At 32.3% G+C, this 24,818-nt stretch overlaps 1 protein-coding gene across 6 annotated transcripts in view; it reads right to left on the reverse strand.

Annotated features, from left to right (window-relative positions):
- Nucleotides 1-3,577: 3,577 nt before the first annotated feature.
- Nucleotides 3,578-24,818, reverse strand: part of LOC118197554 (VPS35 endosomal protein-sorting factor-like) — a 103,438-nt gene continuing 82,197 nt past the window's right edge. For 2 of the 6 annotated variants that reach the window (XM_035369080.2, XM_035369082.2), the window contains 6 exons: nt 17,715-17,829; nt 17,460-17,599; nt 16,178-16,343; nt 9,291-9,409; nt 7,437-7,583; nt 3,578-3,993 (listed from right to left, as the gene is read on the reverse strand). In XM_035369080.2, coding sequence (XP_035224971.1) covers nt 3,898-3,993; nt 7,437-7,583; nt 9,291-9,409; nt 16,178-16,343; nt 17,460-17,599; nt 17,715-17,829 — 783 coding nt within the window. In that variant the 3' untranslated portion in view covers nt 3,578-3,897. Of the gene's footprint in view, nt 3,994-7,397; nt 7,584-9,290; nt 9,410-16,177; nt 16,344-17,459; nt 17,600-17,714; nt 17,830-24,818 lie in introns of those variants that run through there. The other 4 variants (XM_085813945.1, XM_035369081.2, XM_085813948.1 and 1 more) reach the window with 4 other exon arrangements.

Genomic DNA, 24,818 nt, shown 5'->3' on the forward strand with positions numbered 1-24,818 from the left:
TGATCCAAAGGAGGATAAACAAAGAAGCATGTCAATATTAGGTGCAAAGACTCTATTTAGCGATAATTTATGATACATGTACACTTTCAGTTTCACAACAAGTGCTAAATTTTTTACCAGGTCATAAAGTTGCTATTGAGTTGACAAACTTTCATGGGAGCACAGATAAAAAGTTTCGACCATTCATCATTATGCAGGCTTTGCCTCACAAAGACGTTGCATGTTGCACATGTTTGCACCCACAATAGAGATTCTTGCAATGTCTCCTAGACCACAACTTCAAGCATCCCCCAGAAGAAATCCAGGCAAGATAAATCAGTTGATTGGCCATGGGATGAGTCCTTCATGCCCAATCCACTGCTGCACAAATGTATTATTCGAGAAATCCTGCATGGCACAGGCAAAATGAGCTGGAGCCCCTTCATGCTGCTACCACATTGCATGCTAAATAGAAGTTGGAACATTGTCGAGTAACTGTGGTAGTACCTCAGAAATCTTCGGAACAAGCAAAATGAGCTGCAGCCCAATTATGCCAATGCCACACTGCATAATGAAGAGATGTTAGAATACTGCTGAGTAATTGTGGTAGTACCTCAAAAATCAGTCATCTTCTTTAATACCAGAAAAATGCGATATCCTCCATATAAGGCTTCATATTTCGTAGGTTGAGGTGGCTTAGCAACAGAACATAACTTCATCCATGAAAAGAATGCAGGATGGAAATACCATGTTCTGGTTCCATCAGTTCATATACCAGAGTGCGAATTCAACGCGATGAGGATAATTCTCAGGCTCCGCACCATACACTGGATGAGATGCTGCAATATCACATGCAATGGTTTGTGTGCTTGTACCAGAAGCATTTTTACTCAATGCAATATCTCGTCATCTAAGGCAGGTGTACGTGTTATTTGTGGCCACCATGTATCATACTCACTAAAGAATATCCCATATTTCCATAGATTACACAGTATGTCCTATATTCCCACAGATTACAGTGCAAAGTCATAGAAATTTGGCACAAGTCTGTTTAGGTTCCGTTGTACACTGTGCCGCAACCCTTCCTTTGCATTGAACTTCGCGACACAAAATGTGCATGCTCACTTTCCCCATACTCGTAAATTGTTTCATGCTCTCTGCACGCAGTTAGAATTTGAAATGACTAAAGCTGATTCCAACTACAGCTCTGGTGAAAAGTGCCCTCAATCATACAAAACTGTAAATGGCAAGAACCAAGCATGTAGTTAGAAAACTTTGGGCAGCTTCAGTCAATATGTGATTACAACATATTTGTATTTTCCATCCTAACAGTTCTGCGGATGGCAGTCGACAGTTTTCTTCCAATAACCCAATATCTCTAATATCTTGTTAGAATAGCATTGCCATGGGATTCCGAATTGTCTAAGTGTACCCTGTGTCCCTCCTAGAATCACACATACTATATACAGTCAAAAGTCTTTAATCCAGACTCATCGGGACTTCGGTGATTCTGGATTATAGATCATCAGTTTAAATCTGGTAAGATGGCACGCAGAAATTATAAAATTAAAAATATGAAACCATAATTTATGAAATAAAGAGCAATTATGATCTAAAGGGTATCAAAATTTACAAAAAAAAAGCTTTATATTTGTTTACTTTATTAAACATTTCTTTCAACACGTGCATGCGTAAAGCATACATTGCGCATAGTCAAAATTAGAAAATTGCAACCAGAAAACTTTTTGATGCGTATTCGTGATATTTATAATGACGAGGAATTGGATTTAAATCATATCAAAGACGGAGTACATCGAGATGAAATACTACATTTAGTAAGGAATTATAAACCGAATAAAATAAAAACATCTGCCCTGAAGGATATGAATAGTGCTGACAGATCAACTTCCAATTCATTGTGCGCCGTGTCGTCGTCCCCCCCCACGCAGAGCAGCGTGAAATTTATAACGATATTTCAGAATGATTAGAGAATCAATGGATATGCCTTTATCCATTTTTTGCAGCAATTCCACATTTTAAAGTGGAACGTTTTTCTGAAGGCCACTAGATGGCATCCTGTATCCACTACGTTTGAAATGAACACAGTTTTAGGTTCCTGACCTTGATATATTCTGCTTGACTTTGGTATTTTACTCATCAGCTGTTCGAGGGTGGGGGCGGAGGGAAAGCGTAAACAGAAGTGGGCTCTTTAAATCGCAGTGTGCTAATGAAAACATTCTCGTATCTGATTTATATCCAATTCCTTTTTTTATTCTATTTTTTCCTCTGCTATGTACGGTCTTTTAGGGTTACTGTGTGGAGTTCTTTTACATTTTGCATTGCCTTCAGATATATTTCCGTTCCTTCTTTTTTTATTTAGGCTATTATGGCGGGAAGGTGCTATTTATCAGAGGAAGAATACCCTATTATGGTTAGTGAACCATTTAACTAACGCAAATGAGAATTCTGATTCATTTTCTAAAGAGTTAAAAAGTGATACTTTTTCTAAGAGTTACAAAGTGATACTTCTCTGTGCTTCAAGATTTACCACACTCGTTTTCATTTTAAATTTTGTTACTTCTTACTTTATTGTGTTCTTTTTATTAATTTTAAACTTTATTGATGGATTTTATCAATAAAAACTTTGGAATAATTTGAATGGCCCTTCCGAAAATTATTTTAGAAGATAAGCAATTTTTTAAGTATATTTTCATGTAAAATAAAGAAAAAAATGTTTTAAGGGCTAATTTTAACATATATAACAGCTTAAGTAATAATCTAAAATGATACCAAAAATTATGATGCTAGAAACGAAACTTTTGTTTTTCTGATTTTTTTTATAAAATTAGGCTTAGCGATGCAAAACCTCCGTCCAGTATGGTGACTGCCTTTGATTCTCTTCCGTCCCGCACGAGCATCTTAAACAAAGGTGCGACGTCGCGAAAAGGTTAAGCAAGAAAGTTAATTGCACTGGCAGTTTCAAGAAGCAAATCTGGAATTTGTTTCTCTTTTATACATGAATGCCTAATTCCACTTAATTTCAATTTGAAAATTAATTTATATTTGATTTAAATTCAAATATCTATGTCAAGGAAATAAAGTTTTTGTGACATTAACTGAAACTAAAAACTACATCCATAGATCCTAGTGTCGATGTCATTCTTATTGTTTGTAATAGAAATGGAAAACTACATTTACAGCATTCACATCAGGGTTATACATGGATTATAGCAGTTTCAAAAAGTAATCAAGGGATATAAAAAGGAGATCCGCAAAGAAAATTTTGCATTAAGAAATTTTTTTACCAATTCTTTCTGATTAACTCTGGAATTAAAAAAAAAAAAAAATATGTATGCAGCATTAAAGTACCGTCAAAAGTTTCAAATTTACATAACAGCATAATCCTTCATATAACATGCAATTGTAATACAACAGCCATGAATGAAAAATGACTGTACAGTAATAATTGTTGACACAGATGTATGTGCCTACGTTTTAAGTATACAACATTTTAAGCAAAATAATCATGACATTAATAAATAAAAATACATAATATTCTGCATTTAATGAAACAGAAGGCAAAAAGTTCAAGAACAGGTTTCTTTAAAAATAAACATCTTTATTTCAGTGAAACATAATGTATTTTACAATGATTTTTCATCAATTATTTACACCACATTCATATAAATTCTGTGCTTATTTTTTTTACTACATCATCTTTTTAAACAATAATACTGTACTTTAACAAGCGTTTAATAACAAAGATTGATTTACTCTAAATTCATTGTTTGTTATTTGAATGAACGAGTTATTCAAACAACAAACAATGTCTTTATCAAGAACAAAATACATTTAAATTAAGCAATAATTACATGCTTTTTATAGTTATACATCCCATTTCAAGTGACAATTTTTTTCCTAGACTTGTGTTGGCAACTGAAGTTTGCTGGCAAGATCTTGATATGGTTTACCATGATGAGATGCTTTAACTTTTATGTACGACAAACAATTTCCCTGAAAATTTTAGAAAAGCATAAATAATTTGCATATTACCTTTTATTCAAATAGTTTTAAAATAAATACAGCAATATCTCATATAGTTCAGGTAATTGATTTTGGTAATATCTCAGACTGTTTGCTACCAGACTAACAGGGGAACTAAATGCATACAAAAAACAATAATTAGTTCTAAAAACTTTTTTCTCCCGGTGTTTCAATAAATATATATATATATATATTTTTTCCAATTAATTTTTTTACTCTCTAAAAACTGCAATAATGATATCTACCTATTTCACCCCTTTCACATTTTCCCTCATGTATTTCTTCATAGCGAAGAACTACATGTTTAACGTTTATCAAATTGATAGGCTGTCTTCAATCTTGGAATCAACTTCTATATTATACTTTGACAAAGTTTCCACCATTCTAATATTTTTTTTTATTGTTGTTCAGCTATCAAATTTTTTATAGGCAATTCAGCACAATCATTGTTGTCTATGTTAGCCTCTCATTTTTCATAAGCCTCTTATTATTCATCCATGTCAATGAATGTTTCATTGTCTAGTTCATTACTGTTTCTTTTAATGCATTCAGTTATGTTATCAGAATCTAACTCATTGCAACCAACATTAACTACCCCAAAATTCCATTTAAAATGTATCTTCATATCCTTCAGTGACAGGCATCAGAACTCAAAAATGAACATTTAAGCATAGGTACACAGCGAAAAAAAAAAAAAAAAAACAAAGGTTTGAGGGACAAAGCCCTTTTGGACTAAAAAAAAAATTAATCTGAAAGGTTTCAGATTTTAAATTATGTCCAAAGGGGCGTGCGTTTTAACATTTTGTCCATTACCTTTATTTATTAAATATCACGTTCTTTGCAGTTAAACCATAAAACTCAGTTCAAGAGCAATATCGCAAAATAGTTTTAAATTGAGCATATCTTTAGAATTTCCGATACAAAATCTCGTGCGCTGGAGATAAAAATGTTTTTTCTGTACAACGTTGCCATTGCTCACTTTGAAATCCTTGAGTTTGTTAATCAAAAATTCGTTAAAGTTTTACAAAATACGAAATCGATAATAAAATAAATTTCAAACTGGGGCTTTCACATGCCCATATTCACAGTAGGATTACGTCATTCAAAATTCGATGGCTCTATGTACCATTGTTTTATCACAATGCGAGAAATATACATACATTTATGCAGATTTTTCATTATTTAATTTCTTCAAATATAATGCAGGACTCTAACATTTGGTGACAACAGTTTAAAAAGTGAAACGGGTATTTATAGCGAACCAACGCAAAATTGCAAAACGAAAAAAATAGTCCTTCAGGGATAAAGTCTCTTTGGACTAAAAAAATTTAAATCTGAAAGGTTTCAGATATTAAAGCACATCCAAAGGTGCTTTTTTTTTTTTTTTTTTAAACATTTTGTGTGTTATATTTATTTATTAAATATCATGTTCTTGCACTTAAACCATAAAATTCAGTTTAATAGCAATGTCACAAAATAATTTTTAAATGAGCATATTCTTAGAATTTCCGATACAGAGCTCCGCGCACTGGAGATAAAAATAATTTAAATAAATTAAAACAATTAAGCAGTATACTAGAAAACAAAAATGAATTGAAATACGAGGGCTATCCAGAAAGTAGATTACGTTTTGGAATAAAAAAATAAACAAAGTATAGGAAACAAATTTTATTATATACAGATGAAAGCCACACTCAAATACTACTTTTCTACATAGTCACCATACAAATTAAGGCATTTATCGTAGCGATGTACGAGCTTGGAAATTCCTTCGTCGAAAAATTCGGCCGCCTGCGCCTTCAACCACTTCGTTACCTCTTCTTGCAGCTGTGCGTCGTCATCAAAACGCTGCATAGCCAGCCACTTCTTCATTGCTGGGAATAGGTGGAAGTCGCTCGGTGCCAGGTCGGGACTGTACGGTGGATGAGGAAACAACTCCCACTTAAAAGATTCAAGAACTTTACGAGTGACATTTGCCGTGTGGGGCCGGGCGTTGTCGTGAATCAACAAGATCTTAGAGCTCAACATTCCTCTGCGCTTGTTTTGAATTGCTCTTCTGAGTTTTTGGAGAGTTTGGCAATACCTTTGAGAGTTTATTGTAGTGCCTCTTTCCAGGAAGTCCACCAAAATTACACCTTTTCTGTCCCAAAAAACAGTCGCCATCATCTTCCTTGCCGACATTGTTTGCATGCATTTCTTGGGTTTTTGGGGAGAACTTGTGTGCCCCCACTGCATTGATTGCAATTTCGTTTCACAGTTCACATGTTTCACCCATGTTTCGTCACCAGTAACGATGCGATCGAGTAAAGAGTCACCATCCTTATGGTAAGCGTCCAAAAAGTTCAACGCTGCAGCCATTCGCTGATTTTTGTGGTCCTCTGTCAAGATTTTTGGAATCCATCTTGCACAAAACTTGTGGTAACCAAGCTTTTCGCTGATGATTTCGTGCAACAAACTTCGCGAAATTTTAGGAAAACTCAAAGAAAGTTCCGTTATTGTGAAATTTCGATTTTCACGGACTTGAGCATCGACTTTTTCGAGAGGTTCGGCGGTCACTATGCTGGGTCTCCCACTTCGATCTTCGTCGTGAACATTGGTTCGGCCATTTTGAAATCTTATGACCCACTCCACCTTCAGTGATAATGTTGTCCCCATACACTTCACGAAGCTGCCGATAGATTTCTATCGGTTTACAGTTTTTTGCAGTCAGAAACCTTATTACTGAGCGCACCTCGCAGCTCGCGGGATTTTCAATTAACGCAGACATTTCAAACCGTCACAGTATCTGAACGGAGCACAGCACGAACCTCTCACTAGCACGGCTAGATGCAGACTGAGCTGCGCAACGCTCTGACCCCAAGATGGCCGCGCTAGCCCCGCCCCTAGCGGACACAGACGGAAACGTAATCTACTTCCTGGATGGCCCTCGTACATAAAAAAGGCACAAATAATAATTTAAAATTTATCAAATTTTATGAAATATGTAATGCAAAGAAATACTGTAATCTCAAACAATGCAAGTAGGTTGAGGTTATTTTTAATCTACTAATCTGGAAAAAGATTAGTAGATTAAAAATAACCTCATTATAAATAATAAACAGCTTTTAAAACATGAGTCATTTTTAGTGTTTTTAAATAATAAATATAATTAAAAAAACACTTAAAACTTAGTTGATTTTAGAGCATAAAAATATGATACTAATATGTTGTACTATGATGCTAAAATTGAAATATTAGCAGTCACAAAAATTTAAACCTACAAACCTTAGCACTTTTTTAAATTTCATACTACAAGATAATACAGACAGCAAATTAGAATTAAAATAAAATGTGACTTTCAGTTCAATGGTTTAATTAACAATTCACAAACATACACACACACATGCAGTTTTCCAAACTTTTGTCTAACTTACAGCAGACTTCATATCACAATGGCCATGACGATGAGCTAATAACCACAGATTATTACATAAAGTAAATAAGGAACTGCAGTTTAAATCTTCATGAGCAGCAATATGGCATAATAACTCCAATGCTAAATGAGATTGTTTTTTGAAATTCTGTAAAAAGATTGGAAGGTAACAAATATTAAAATAATATTTCAGTTTAAGATGCAAGTGTTATTTTTAGAAAGTATACTCAAACTTTCTGTCTGATAAAAAAATTATAAAATACATTGAAATATATATAATTTTTGCAGTAACATTTAATATTAAAAGGCCCAACAACTTTGAAAATATCCATTGCAGAAAACTGACTTTCAGATAACCAGTTCACTTAAAATTTTTAGACTAACTAGTTAGCTAACTAGTCTTAAAATTCATTTTAGAGAAATTTATCTTTTTAAAATATTGTATTCACTCATAGTTATGAACACAGTAATTTGAAAATAATTTCATATACATCGACTTTAATCATTGGCATATGGCATCTCATTTCAGTTATCAGCTGTCATTACCCCTTTGTAGACCAATTCATTTTGAAGATCATGCAAAATGAAATTCTTTTCAAAGATACTATAATTATAATTAAATGAATAGAAATAACTATAGTTTAGTTAAAATAGAAATAACTATAGTTAAATGGAAGGATAACAAAAGTGTGTAACAACAGCAACAAACTTTGATTACATAGAACCTCTACCTCAAGTTTCAAGGCATCAAAAAGGTTTGAAAGAAAAATCCTAAATTTTGCAACCTAGCACTACAGCCCAATAAAACAAAAATATGGGTGGTGTCAACCAGCACCACTGGCTTCTTGGGAAAAAAAAAAAAAAAAAAAATCCGTTGCAAAAAAAAAAAAAAAGGTAATGGCCAATATTTACGAGAGTTATTGACTTGGCTATCATAAATACGTGTATTCTAGTCAACAAATTCTGGGAAGAAAAGTACAAAAGACATCTGAAGATATACCATGGTTGTGTACTACAAACTGGGAACAAATTCTATTGGAATTCTAAATATCTATTCTAAAACTGGAAGACCTCTGGTGATGTCGTCGAGACCAAAAGTGATAAACTCTGTATGTCTAGATAGAAAAGACCATGTTATAGGTAAAAGACAAAACCAATGAAGATGCCAATTTCAAAAATGCAAGGGTACACCTCTTACATTTTGTATAAAATGCGATGAATACTTTGAAATGTTTCCCACTGTATCACACTTAAATATTGAAATCTGCTCAATAAAAATGTAACTAAGTTTAGATGCGTAAAATAAGATTTTTTTCTTTTAAATATCTTTAGCTGTTTTTAATTTTGCAAAAAAAAATCATATTTTTTAACTAAATTTGTAATTTTATAAACATAAGATCAGATGGTTCTTATTCTTTTATTATCAGAAGAGGGGCCTTGTTCTTTTATTATCAGAAGCGCCTAGTGATCTATTTATAGATCACTTGTTACCTGAACTGCTAATTATGGTGAGTGAATAAAACTTCATAATTACTTTATAACATATGAAATGCAATTTTAAAATATTTTTCATTTAAAAATAATTTGGGTGTTAATTGGTTAACAAATGACATAAACACACCTTTTTTATGACTTTCAAGATTTTTTTACAATTACTTCCAAGATTTTGTCAATGGCATAAATACTCCTTTTTTATGACTTTCAAATTTTTTACAATTACTTCCAAGATTCTTTCAAAGTTGTATACATGCATAATAAATAAGAAATGGATAGTTGCATAAAGTTTAATAAATAAAAGTTTCTTGATAATAAAAGTTCAGTTTCAAACTGAATCAAATTTTTATGCTTTACTTACCCCTCTATCACCCAAAAATTTTAAATGGGCCAATATTTCATCAATTAATGTAGAACAAATTTTGTTGATTTCTGCAATGAATTTTGGATCACTCCCATACAATGCATCATTGGAATCAACTAAAATAATGGTTTAAAAAAAAAAAAATTTTTTTTTTTACATTTCATAAAAATACATGCAAAATGACAACTACAGAAATTGTTTAACAATTAAACAGATATATAATTCTATAAATATACTGTATACAACAATTTTATAAAAGCAAAATATAATTTTTTTTTTTTTTTTTTTTTTTTTTTTTTTTTAGAAATTTACAAATGAAATTAAACAACATTCCTTAAACACTGTGACTGGCTTCTTTGAAACACAGATTACAGTACTATCATATAGTTAATTAAAAAGCACATATCAATACATAATGACTATGGTTTTTAATCTGCCAGGTTCTTTCAAGATTTTTTACCTTTAACTCCTTCAATAAAAAATGATATGCATCATGATTTTCCCCTTTAAATTTTAGAAGGTAAAATTTATAAAACTAGGGAGAAGAAAGGATGAGTAAATAAGGTATTTCCCAATAAAGTATTAGGAAATTAAAAGAAACTTTCAAGCACAGAAGATTAGAGACAATAATTACTTTTATGAATATAAAAAAGATTAAAAAACATAAAAATTATTCCTAGTCACTAAATAAAATGATTTATGCAAGTTATATAATTCAGCTCTATCCCAAGCAAATCAATGCTTACATTTAAAATTCGGCTAAAGTGCAGAATCGCCCACTTCTTTGATTGGCACTTTTTACAAGAGTAAGAAGAATTGGATTTTTGTCAATTTTCTTTGACTTTTTAAGTGAAAATAGGTCGATGTGTACATGCATAAAGTCAAGGAAGTGCACAGTGCCATTTGTGTGCAATTCTGAGATTTTTTTTTAAGTGAAAATAGGTCGATGTGTACATGGATACTGAGTATGTGCAAATTCTTAAAAACACGCCAAGCAGTGGGCGGTTCTGCACTTTCCCCTAAAATTCTAGCATTGTATAAATATAGCAATGCATACAACCCAATAAAAGGTGTTTAAATTAACATTATTCTGAAAACGCATGTTATTAAAAAAAAGCATAATTTATTTTACATTCATCTTATACTTCATACCCACTGCCAAAAAAAAAATGTTTCATAACTAAATTTTATCAAATTAAAGGCTATGATGGAGAAAAAATTATTATTCACTAACAGAATTTTTGCTGTAATATAAAAGATCAGTACAAATGGATGCATGTTCACTTTTCTTTCATACATGTGGTATCATTTCTACACAGCCACCAGAGGGCATTACCTATGCGGCGAGAGCGAGGCGAAAGGTGTCAGATAGATGTTGATTCCATGTGAAGGTGGTAACAAAAGAACTCTGTTAAAATAGCAAGCAGGAGTAGCTACTTAAAGTCATGCAGAACTGTATTTGTATCTAACAAGCACAAGAACACACAACGGTACTGTTATTTAATTCAAATCTGTAGCTTTTCTATTATTATCCATTAAATGTCTAGTGGTGTGGAAGTGTTATTTATTTAAGGATATCATCTTCAACTCCCCACCCACAGAAAATCTGGGGGCTATGGTCCGGACCAACAAACAAGCAAGGTAAATTATTGTTTTACATTAATTTAATATTATAATCATTAGTGTATTAAATAATATCAGAAAGCAAAATTTAAAATTAATCTAAGAATTAGGTCTAACAGTGCAGGCTGAAGCGAAAGTAATTGAGAGTAACTATCATTGAGAAGTAGCTAGTATTTATATCATTGCTAGTATTTATAAAACTAATCCTGAATTTCTTTGTGGAATTATTAAATCTGTTGCGGAGGATCAAAAGAACAAAGTGACTGAAGAGTGGTCAAATTTAGAGTGTGAAAAACTTAAGTTACCTCAGCTTGAGATGGAAAAACAATCAAAATTAAAAGCGTCAAAGAATTAAGTTAGCTCAGTTTGAGAAGGAAATTAAGCTCCAAAAACTGAAACTACATTTGGCTGGTGAAAATGCCAATCGTGCTGTGTTTACAGATTCTGAACCAGCATCGCGAAGTTTAGAAAATATCATCAAAAGCGTTAAAACACTAACTATAGCTCTGCATTTGTTTCAGTCACTTGAGAAAGCTTTTACTACTAAAAGCATACCAGTGGAGTTAAAGTCAGAAGTGTTCATTAATTTATTAGGTGATAAATGTAATAATGTTTTAACATATGTTTCTGAACAAGAGATCGCAGATTATGATAAATTAAAAGCATTCATATTGAAAGAATTTCAGCTGACACCGCGCAAATTTTTGAACAATTTTAAAAATGTGCAGAGACATTCATCTGAATCACATGTTTAGTTCGCGTCTCGACTCAGTGCAACTTTCAATTATTATTGTAAGTTAAGAGAGGTAGATGATTTTAAGAAATTGTGTGATCTCGTATCTGATAAGTTGTATGAAAAGCTTGATTCTAAAACAAAGGAACATGTTATTGTTCGGGAGGACCAAAGTTGGTTCCCACCAAATCAAATGAGAAGAGAATGTGATCTATTTTACTCATCCAGGGGTAAGTCTTTAGCTGATACCAGTAACACGTAAATCGAAACTCCAGAAAATAAAAAGCTTAATTTTTCCAAAAACAATCTTAGAAAACACAGAGCTATTCTAGGGATTCGGGGTGTAAAGTCGTAAATCAGAATAACATTAAACAAGAACGTATTTGCTATGTATGTGGGAGTAAGGGTGAATTGTTTCGTTTTGTGAAAAATTGCTCCGAAGGTTTGGAAAAAGGGGAAAATTCCTCGCAAAAAAATATCTGGGTTAAGGATTGGGTCGGATAATGCAGCTAGAAATAAGTTAGAATTTATTACATTGTTGATTGATGGTAAGAAAATAAAATGTTTAATAGATTCAGAGAGTGAACTGATAGCTGTAAAGAAATCACTTTTTCTGGCTAAAATACCATCTGAATTAATAGAACTCAAAAGTTCTTTTGGTCACATGGTCAAAACAGAAACGGCTAAGTTTATTTTTTTTTTTATGTGAAAGTGAAAAACAAACTAGAGTCAGCGATGGTTTATGAGCTGATAACAGACTGTATTTTGCACCCCCTCATGTTTAGCTGACATCTGTGGTGATTGGGTGATGATTACGCAATATGAAAATTATTCCATCTCTTCGGAAAGGAATTTTTGTCTTTTATTTCTGCAGGCTTTGAGCGAGACAGCGAAATAGATTTATCGCACATTAAGGATACTTTTCTTATTAAAGAGTATAAACCACTAGGAAAGCCGTGCAGTACAGACTTAAAAATGAAAGTAATATTAAAAGATGAAATTCCAGTTTCTCAGCATTCGAGGAGAATTCCTTTTGCTGACCAAAAAATTGTCGATGACCAAATAGAGGAGTGGTTAAAAGATAAGATTATAAAGATATTTTGTTCAGAATATGCTTCGTCCATCGTTTTGTATAGAAAAAAAAAATTGGGCAAGACACGAATTTGTTTTGACTTCCGGCAATTAAATAAAAAAATATTTAAGGATTCTTTTTTCATGGCACAAGTAAAAGAGGTTTTAGATCATTTGGGTGAAGCAAAGGTTTTTTTCGAAATTAGACTTAAAAAATGGTTTTTTTCATGTTCCGATGGAGGAAAACTGCACTAAATATTTGGCATTCATTACACATGCAGGTTTGTACAAATTCCTAAAAGCACCTTTTGGTTTGTGCACATCACCTAGTGTGCTCCAAACATTTATTTATAATGTGTTTAGAGATTTAATTCAGGATGACACTGTTGTTACTTACATGGACGATTTTATTATTCCAGCGCAAAACGAGAAAGGTAGGTTTCGAAAAGTTAAAACTCGTTTTAGAAGTAGCCAAAGAATACAGTTTGGAGATCAATTTTAAGAAATGTCAATTTTGGAAAAGACAAATAGAATTTCTCGGGTATATTATTGAGGATGGTACAGTTCACCCCTCTACTGAAAAAAACCAGAGCTGTTCAATTTCCCAGAGCCCAAAAACCTGAAGCAGATTCAGAGCTTCTTGGGTCTTACTAAGTATTTTAGGAAATTTATTGCCAACTATTCAAAAATAGCGAAACCACTAAGTGATCATCTTCATAATGGAGTAGAATTCAACTTTTGCCCTGAGCAAAAAGAGACATTTAACAAATTGAAAGAACTTTCATCGATAATTCCTGTTCTTCATATTTTCAAAAAAGGAGCACCATTAGAATTGCACACAGACGCAAGCAGTCATGGTTTCGGCGCTGTATTGCTACAAAAGTCAGATGACAGATAGTTACACCCCATTTACTTTATGGGTAAAAAAATTAGCCTCAACAAGAGAAGCTATCTAGTTATGAGCTTGAAGTTTTAGCTGTTATGGAAGCGCTATAATTCAGGAATTACCTTTTGGGATCTAAGGTCAGAATAATTACTGATTGTGATGCCTTCCAGAAGACTATGTTCAAGAAAGATTTAACTCCTAACGTGGTGAGATGGGTGTTACTTCTAGAATAATTAGACTATGAAATTGTTCACAGATCTGGGCAGCATATGAAGCATGTGGATTCGTTAAGCAGAAACACTGTCATGATGGTTACCTATTATCAGGGAGAAGTTCCAGCCAAAATTGCAGCTGCGCAAAGAAGTGATGAGCATCTAAAGTTGATAAAATCCTTAGTTGAGCAAGGACTAAAGAAATATTTCCTAGTGAAGAATGTGGTATTATACAAGAAAACGAATTGAACAAGTTATATCAAATTGTGTAGAATGTATTTTGTGCGACAGAAAATGAGTTAAGAATGAAGGATTGTTGAATCCCATACCAAAAGATAGTATCCCTTTGAGCACTTTTCACATTGATTTTATAGGACCATTACCTTTGACAAATAAGAACTACAATTATATCTTAACCGTGGTTGATGCATTCATGAAGTTCGTATGGCTCTATACAGTAAAGTCTACATCAGCTCAAGAGGCATTGCAGAAGCTAACACTGCACCAATCAACTTTCGGTAATCCTTTGAGAATTATAAGTGACAAAGATACGTCGTTTACCTTTAAAGACTTTGAAGATTACTGTAGTCAAGAGAAGATCCAACACGTATTTACAACTACAGGCATTCCCAGAGGAAATGGACAAGTGGAAAGAATTCATCTCACTCTGATTCCAGTCCTATCCAATTTATCCATAGATGACCAAAACCAAGTGGTACAAATATGTTGGGGATGTGCAACGGATCTTGAACAGCACTAAGAGCAGAAGCACATTAAGTTCTCCATTTGAGCTCCTCACTGGTGTCAAAATGAGAAATCGAGAGGACTTAAAGATTATGGAAATTCTCGAAGAAGAAACAAATCTTATGATGAAAGATCGAGAAGATATGAGAGAGGAAGCAAGGAAAAACATTCTAAAAATTCAGGAAGAGAATAGAAAAAAGAGGCACAATAACAAGAGAAAAGAAGCACAGGTATACAATGTGCACAACCTAGTTGCAATATAAAGAACACAGTAAGGAGGTGATCTAAAGTTAAGGCCAAAGTTCTTCGGTCAGTATCATGTAACATTGAGGAAAGGCATAGACCAGGGTGGAAAAAGTAAGACAACATGAAGGTCCTGGCTGTACCACTACAGCAAGCTGATTACATGAAGCCTTGGACTGTTAATGTTTAGGACTGTGGGAGGTTCTACCGCATATGTATTTTTTTCCTTTCCTTTTTTTTTTTTTTTTTTAATTTATTTTACTTGGTACTGTCTTGATATACCAGTGTGCTGATCCATGTTTTCGAGGGCGAAAACAGAGTCAGGATTGCCGAGCTACGGTATCAATCAGTTCTACACAGCCACCAGAGGGCATCATCACCTATGTGCCGAGAGCGAGGTAAAAAACTATGATATCAGATAGATGTTGATTCTACGCGAAGTTGGTAACAAAAGTACTCTGTTAAAATAGTTAAAATGCAAGTAGGCGCTGAGTAGCTATTTAAATACTTAAAGTCATACAGAACTGTATTTGTATCTAACAAGCACGAGAACGCACAACGGTTCTGTTATTTAATTCAAATCTGTAGCTTTTCTATTATTATTCATTAATGTTTTGTGGTGTGGAAGTGTTATTTACTTAGGATATCTTCAACTCCTCACCCACATACATATAGCAGAATTTATAGATGTAATTTATACACATAATGATATTCAGTACTGATGTTTATATTTGTATTCTCAGAAATAATAGCCGCTTTTACAGACGTTTCTACACAAAATGGTATTTTTATTATGCATTTTTATTTTTACTTACTCTCATAATTCAATTCAGATACAGCTTTTGACACAAAATTTTACATTCAAATAAAATAAAAGCTGCATTCAAGTGCATTCTATTTACAGTGTTATTCAACAAAATTAATGATTTCATATTACTATGAAATTACATTATTTCTTAATCCTTTCCAGTCCTAACTACCTCCTATTTCCATACAATTTCTTGATGTTACCAGTTTGCAAATACAGGCAGTAATTCTAGACTGGGCTGAGACTAACTATTAATCAAAGTTTGAATTCATATGCAGAGGGGAATAAGAGAATTTAGAGTAGGTTTTAATTCCGATTATAATGTTAGTTTTCACACAAAACTACTGTATAGATTTTGAATAAGTATATGTCTAGATATAATAACCAGTAAAAATTTTATACATTCATACTTTTCTAATTATAATATTTTAATTTCTAATATTATCATAAATAAATGTCTCAAAAACATTCAAAATATTTGAAATAGTTTTAAATTATACCTACATATAAAAACAAAATTTTCAGATAACTCCCCTCCCAAACATTATAATAATCATTAAGTACCTCCTTCAATAGTCCAAATATATGTCTCTTGACTCATAGCAGATAGTAAATTTAAAACATTCAAATAAACAAGAACTTTTGAGTCAGTGTGCTGTTCCCAAGTATAATCTTGAATAACATTGAGAAGACCTCGAATTAAATACAATGGTTCTTGTTCAGGATGGTCCTGAAAATACATTGTATTATCAGTCCTAATTAATAATTCAGAACAAGTAAGTGAACACATTTAAATAAACAAGACTAAACTTATATCTTGAGAATTTAACTTTCTATCAAACTGTACTCTCCTAAAATAAAAGTTTTTTTTTTTTTTTTTTCTTTTCCCACTTTGTTTTTAAAAGTATTAACTGAAATAAAGTTAGTATACAAGAATTAAGTTAATTTTTCAAATGAGTAAAGACAAAAGTTGTCACTAAATTTGAAAGCAGTGACACCTCTCTAAAATTACCATATACAATTTTAGATTGATTTGGGCTTTTAGCAGAGATGGTTGCTTTAGAAAACAAGATTACTGATGATATCCAGAAACAATATTTATTGATATTTTCAAAAATACTGGTCATTCTCACAGTGGTCTATCAGATATTATCAAATTTTACAGAATTGAAGAGGGGTTGGTTAAAAAAAAAAAAAAAAAGAGAAAAAGAAAAAGAGAGGAGAAGAGGGAAGATTATTTTTTAAAACTTATTAAAAATATACACATAATTTACTTGAAAAAATGCTTATGATATATAATTTTACTTTTCAAATAATTAATATTATGTGAAACTATATTATAATACTTTGGTAATTGAAAATTTTCACATACCTGATATTATCAGTTTGTATACAGCTAAGCAGATGCTATATTCTACAAATAATGTCACTATAAACTTAGATCATTACAAACAATCTATTATTACTGATATCATCATGAAAACATCATCACAATCATGTTTTCTAAGGCAATCACCTCTGCTTAAAACCAAAATTGAAAGTGGTCATTTTAGAGAGGTCTCGTTGCATTCAAATTTAGTGATAACTTTTGTCTTCTCTCACTCGAAACTCACTTCCTCTAAAACGATAACTAACAGAACAAAAACATTTGTTAACATTCAAATGAATCTAATTTTTTCTCGTCGGATTAGCTTTATGGATTATGTGTCGAATATAAAAATATAATATATGAAAAAATACTTTCACAAGTTATTACAAGTAATAAAACTTGTAAACAAAATTATTATTACAAGTAGTAAATTAAGAATTTAAAAAATAGTAGTATTAAGAAAGAAATGTTTCTTACTGGCACAATTAGAAGAGTAGAAAGTAGATTGCTTATATAAGATACAAGGTACGGCTCAGTAGACTTATGCTTGCTATCAAGTTCGATTGTAGGAGGGGTTTCTGGTATCAAACTAATAGCAGATTTCAAAAAGGCATCAGCTAAAAAGTATTTTGGTGTCTTTGGTTAACATCCAAATTTACATACAATAAAAACAAAACATAATGAAAATTTTCAGTATTAATTCAGTTTTAGATTCCAGTGTCGGTACCTTACCTTGAGAAAGACACTGGTTCAGCAAAGCCACTTGACCAGATAATAAATACAAATCTAATCTACTGAAGACATCCATTAGTGATGGTATAGTGATGAAACAGTATGCTATACAAGCCTGAAACATTGCACCAAATTTGAAAATATGAAATATGAAAGTGACTGTCTTTATATTAAAAAAGAAATGCAACACTGACAGAAAAATGACACAAAAATAACATCAGAAATAAGTTCTTAGTTAACTTCTAATAGTTTAGTTTAACCCTTTCCAGATGGGTGTGTCGTATATGCCCCCGTAGTATTTGGGTTACTTATGACGGGTGTGAAATTTGCATCTCAGAGAATTAGTCCATAGCTAGATGGCTGTAATATATACATGACCATCATATGGAATTAAATGACTAATATTTTTAATTCTAACAGACCCTCACGGTGTCCATGGAACCAACATAAATGGGAATAAATTATCTGAACTTTAATCTTGGATTGCTTTATTTGATTCTGAAGAATACATAGCAGGATTCAGTAATGCAGTAGTTGGTGCATTTAGTTAGTTTTTTCTTTTATGTGAATGTAAATTTTCTTCTCCCCTTTCTTGCTTTCCCCCCTTTAAGATGTTAAAACATAAGAGATATTTATCAAAACTGACTTTACAGCTTTATTACAGGAAGATCTGAGTAGCAGCGATATTAGTGGTGTTGTGTAGCGAATTTAATTTAATTAAGTGATTCATAAAAATCAAAATTTTAATTTGTAATTATTCGAAATTTGAGCTACGCAAGTTTGGTTACATTCTTTTTGGGCCTATTAATTCTAGTGTAATATATTTTGGCTTTCCGAATTTACGCGAACTGCGTCTTCAATCTTGTACACGCAAACAATGGATAAGTATTTTTTTTTCTACGTAATAAACTCAGTTTTTCATGTCAAAAATTAATTTGATTTCTTAGTATTTAATATCATTAGTTGCAGAAAAATTAGCTCTTTAATTTGGCATAACTTTCATTTTTCTAACTTTAATTGCATGTCAGTTATGAGCTTTAATTAGTATATTTTCTTCGTTTCATTCGTGATTTAGTTAAAGGGGGATGAAATGCCGAATTTAATTTAATTAAGTGATTCATAAAAATCAAAATTTTAATTTGTAATTATTCAAAATTTGAGCTACGCAAGTTTGGTTATATTCTTTTTGGGCCTATTAATTCTAGTGTAATATATTTTGGCTTTCCGAGTTTACGCGAACTGCGTCTTCAATCTTGTACACGCAAACAATGGATAAGTATTTTTTTTCTACGTAATAAACTCAGTTTTTCATGTCAAAAATTAATTTGATTTCTTATTATTTAATATCATTAGTTGCAGAAAAATTAGCTCTTTAATTTGGCATAACTTTCATTTTTCTAACTTTAATTGCATGTCAGTTATGAGCTTTAATTAGTAGATTTTCTTCGTTTCGCTTGTGATTTAGTTAAAGGGGGATGAAATGCCTTCTTTCCGGTTGAGAAGTCACTTTTTGCGAGTTTTCAGCGTTCTTTCGTTGGGACCCTTGCAGGGTTGTTGAAATTCCTAATCTCCCCCGGTCGCAGGTGGTGTTTATTTGGCGAGGGTTTGGCGACATAGATTTTCCGTTGAGGTTTCAAAATAGTGGTTTTGGCGAGTTTGATAACATGAGGGTATGCTGTGGTTGCAACTATTTCAACTTTCGGCGAAAAATGGGTTGCGCCAACTTGGCAGTCCGGCACTTTCCCTTTTAACGGGTTGTTTTGTGGGACGAGGACTTTTTGACACTTTTTTGCACTTTACTTCTTTTGCCTTTTGAATTGGCCGGAGGCGACAGCTGACTCCGACGAAGAAAATGGAGCTTCTCCCCGATAGACCTACGGGCCTCTTGGCTAAGCGCTGTGAGCGCGGGCCGTAGGTATGGGCATCTATGTCTTCAAAAAATAAAATCAAAATTCTTTCATCAGTTTTTTTGTTGTGTGTGTTTGTGTATCTCAAGAAAAATATACAGAAGTAAATTTCTAGAAAAATGATGCGCACCATTGATTCGTCGCTTCACTCGAGACCAGAGCGTTAATTTACAACCGTTTTTTTTGGAACCTCATTTGCTCATCCTAAAATCTACTAGAACTTCAAGGCTACCGTAATGAATCCATACTGTTCTACGAACATTTTTTCCATTCAACAGGCCGCCAGCACTGTATTTCACTTATCTTGCCGTATTGGAACCTCATTTGTTCATCCTAAAATCTACTAGAACTTCTAGGCTACCGTAATGAATCCAAACTGTTCGACGAACATTTTTTTTTTTTTTTTTCATTCAACAGGCTGCCAGCATTCCTCATGAGCTTCGATGGATTTCTTTTGTTTGATGCTCCTTAACAGATAAGTTCTTTTCTTTTTTGGTTAATTCTTGGTTAGTTAAATATTATAGATTTCTGCAGTTAAAATGATTGAATTAACTTAATTTGTTAATTTGTTGAACCCTAAATTTTTTTTTTTGTAGTTGATAACTTTATCCTAACTCTATAGAAATCATTTTTCTTTGGTGTATCAATCAAGTAAAAGCATTAAATAGAATAAAGATTTATAACCTTATTAAAATTATTGTAACTTAACTTAATGGTTAAGAAAATTAAGTTCTTCAGGAAATTATTTACTTGAATGTTTTTTTGAATTACTCATTGGTGAGGATGATTTGAAATAGTGCTTGTATTAGAGCATTCTTGTTTCTCAGGACGAACTTGTTTGTAGAATATTAAATGTGTCATTACTTATCTTTATCCGGTTAAACCATATTTAATTAATCTAAGAAAAAAAAATTAAATAAATAAAATTGTTATGTGCAATAATAGTATTTAAATGATTATATTGAGTGCAATATTAAGCAATATTTTTTTGTTGTATTGATGAATTCTGTGTGAAGTAGAAAGTGTAGCTTGTTAAATTTTTTTTATTATTTTCTCCCCGGGGAGGGTAGTGTTCTTAAATTTATAGTTTATTTTGGTATGTTTTACCAGAGTTGCAATATTAAATTTAATAGTAATTACAAGGATGTTAAAAAAAAATAATAACTTGGAAATGTTTGATGTGAAAAACAATAGTTCAAATTTTGTTGAATATATTTTGATTTTTTTTAAAACTAATGGATATATATATATTTAGAATTGGCATTAATGGTTAAATAAATAAGTTTTTCTAGATCATTCAAAGGTTAAATTTTTGTGTGTGTGCTCATGATTTTCACCCGTCTCATTCTCAAATTGATTTCAGGGTTAATCCGAAAACACAACGCAAATGTACAGGGCTTATTGATATTAGTATATTACTGTTAAAAAAATTTTAAGTGTTATGTCAACAGAGTAGGAAACCATAAAAATCACATGGTACCAAAATTGTTATGGTTTCCTACTCTGTTGACATAACACTTAAAATTTTTTTAACAGTAATATACTAATATCAATAAGCCCTTTACATTTGCATTGTGTTTTCGGACTAACCCTGAAATCAATTTGAGAATGAGACGAGTGAAAATCATGAGCACACACACAAAAATTTAACCTTTGAATGATCTAGAAAAACTTATTTATTTAACCATTAATGCCAATTCTAAATATATATATATCCATTAGTTAAAAAAAAAAATCAAAATATATTCAACAAAATTTGAACTATTGTTTTTCACATCAAACATTTCCAAGTAATTATTTTTTTTTAACATCCTTGTAATTACTATTAAATTTAATATTGCAACTCTGGTAAAACATACCAAAATAAACTATAAATTTAAGAACACTACCCTCCCCGGGGAGAAAATAATAAAAAAAATTTAACAAGCTACACTTTCTACTTCACACAGAATTCATCAATACAACAAAAAAATATTGCTTAATATTGCACTCAATATAATCATTTAAATACTATTATTGCACATAACAATTTTATTTATTTAATTTTTTTTCTTAGATTAATTAAATATGGTTTAACCGGATAAAGATAAGTAATGACACATTTACTATTCTACAAACAAGTTCGTCCTGAGAAACAAGAATGCTCTAATACAAGCACTATTTCAAATCATCCTCACCAATGAGTAATTCAAAAAAACATTCAAGTAAATAATTTCCTGAAGAACTTAATTTTCTTAACCATTAAGTTAAGTTACAATAATTTTAATAAGGTTATAAATCTTTATTCTATTTAATGCTTTTACTTGATTGATACACCAAAGAAAAATGATTTCTATAGAGTTAGGATAAAGTTATCAACTACAAAAAAAAAATTTAGGGTTCAACAAATTAACAAATTAAGTTAATTCAATCATTTTAACTGCAGAAATCTATAATATTTAACTAACCAAGAATTAACCAAAAAAGAAAAGAACTTATCTGTTAAGGAGCATCAAACAAAAGAAATCCATCGAAGCTCATGAGGAATGCTGGCAGCCTGTTGAATGAAAAAAAAAAAAAAAAAATGTTCGTTGAACAGTTTGGATTCATTAAGGTAGCCTAGAAGTTCTAGTAGATTTTAGGATGAACAAATGAGGTTCCAATACGGCAAGATAAGTGAAATACAGTGCTGGCGGCCTGTTGAATGGAAAAAATGTTCGTAGAACAGTATGGATTCATTACGGTAGCCTTGAAGTTCTAGTAGATTTTAGGATGAGCAAATGAGGTTCCAAAAAAAAACGGTTGTAAATTAACGCTCTGGTCTCGAGTGAAGCGACGAATCAATGGTGCGCATCATTTTTCTAGAAATTTACTTCTGTATATTTTTCTTGAGATACACAAACACACACAACAAAAAAACTGATGAAAGAATTTTGATTTTATTTTTTGAAGACATAGATGCCCATACCTACGGCCCGCGCTCACAGCGCTTAGCCAAGAGGCCCGTAGGTCTATCGGGGAGAAGCTCCATTTTCTTCGTCGGAGTCAGCTGTCGCCTCCGGCCAATTCAAAAGGCAAAAGAAGTAAAGTGCAAAAAAGTGTCAAAAAGTCCTCGTCCCACAAAACAACCCGTTAAAAGGGAAAGTGCCGGACTGCCAAGTTGGCGCAACCCATTTTTCGCTGAAAGTTGAAATAGTTGCAACCACAGCATACCCTCATGTTATCAAACTCGCCAAAACCACTATTTTGAAACCTCAACGGAAAATCTATGTCGCCAAACCCTCGCCAAATAAACACCACCTGCGACCGGGGGAGATTAGGAATTTCAACAACCCTGCAAGGGTCCCAACGAAAGAACGCTGAAAACTCGCAAAAAGTGACTTTTCAACCGGAAAGAAGACATTTCATCCCCCTTTAACTAAATCACAAGCGAAACGAAGAAAATCTACTAATTAAAGCTCATAACTGACATGCAATTAAAGTTAGAAAAATGAAAGTTATGCCAAATTAAAGAGCTAATTTTTCTGCGACTAATGATATTAAATACTAAGAAATCAAATTAATTTTTGACATGAAAAACTGAGTTTATTACGTAGAAAAAAAAATACTTATCCATTGTTTGCTTGTACAAGATTGAAGACGCAGTTCGCGTAAACTCGGAAAGCCAAAATATATTACACTAGAATTAATAGGCCCAAAAAGAATGTAACCAAACTTGCGTAGCTCAAATTTTGAATAATTACAAATTAAAATTTTGATTTTTATGAATCACTTAATTAAATTAAATTCGCTACACGACATCCCCTCCAACGAAGAAAATGGAGATTCTCCCCGATAGACCTACGGGCCTCTTGGCTAAGCGCTGTGAGCGCGGGCCGTAGGTATGGGCATCTATGTCTTCAAAAAATAAAATCGAAATTCTTTCATCAGTTTTTTTGTTGTGTGTGTTTGTGTATCTCAAGAAAAATATACAGAAGTAAATTTCTAGAAAAATGATGCGCACCATTGATTCGTCGGAGTCAGCTGTCGCCTCCGGCCAATTCAAAAGGCAAAAGAAGTAAAGTGCAAAAAAGTGTCAAAAAGTGCGCTCGTCCCACAAAACAACCCGTTAAAAGGGAAAGCACCGGACTGCCAAGTTGGCGCAACCCATTTTTTGCCGAAAGTTGAAATAGTTGCAACCACAGCATACCGTCATGTTATCAAACTCGACAAAACCACTATTTTGAAACCTCAACGGAAAATCTATGTCGCCAAACCCTCGCCAAATAAACACCACCTGCGACCGGGGGAGATTAGGAATTTCAACAACCCTGCAAGGGTCCCAACGAAAGAACGCTGAAAACTCGCAAAAAGTGACTTTTCAACCGGAAAGAAGACATTTCATCCCCCTTTAACTAAATCACAAGCGAAACGAAGAAAATCTACTAATTAAAGCTCATAACTGACATGGAATTAAAGTTAGAAAAATGAAAGTTATGCCAAATTAAAGAGCTAATTTTTCTGCAACTAATGATATTAAATACTAAGAAATCAAATTAATTTTTGACATGTAAAACTGAGTTTATTACGTAGAAAAAAAAATACTTATCCATTGTTTGCGTGTACAAGATTGAAGACGCAGTTCGCGTAAACTCGGAAAGCCAAAATATATTACACTAGAATTAATAGGCCCAAAAAGAATATAACCAAACTTGCGTAGCTCAAATTTTGAATAATTACAAATTAAAATTTTGATTTTTATGAATCACTTAATTAAATTCGCTACACAACAGTGGCTTTAAATAAAAATATGAAACAGGAGAAAATATTGAGAAACCAAACTGTACACAGCAACAACAACAAAAATATGCAAGAAATTATTTTTTAACTTCTCAACATATTGATCTATAATGCTCATGTATTATATGATATAAAAAATAGTACAAAAAGACCATTACTTCAGTTTTCATTGAATGTAATCAAATACATTATGGAGAGAGTCATGTCAAGAAGAGAATAAGAAGTTCAGGCATTAGCTGCAGACAGGCATTTTCCATCTCTAATTCTCAACACAAAGAAAGAGAAAATGAGAAGATAAAATAGTTTGCTCTCAAGCTATCCAGAGGAAGTGAGCTTTGGGAAAAACTTGAGTGCAAAGATTTTAATCTAGGATTCTGCGTGGACCCATGCTTCAGAATATATTGCACAAAAACCCAATTTTTATTAAATTTCATTGTAA

The sequence above is a fragment of the Stegodyphus dumicola genome, chromosome 3, assembly GCF_044657685.1.
Source record: "Stegodyphus dumicola isolate Sdum_Otavi_A_Nest chromosome 3, ASM4465768v1".
Classification (NCBI taxonomy): Eukaryota; Metazoa; Arthropoda; class Arachnida; order Araneae; family Eresidae; genus Stegodyphus; species Stegodyphus dumicola.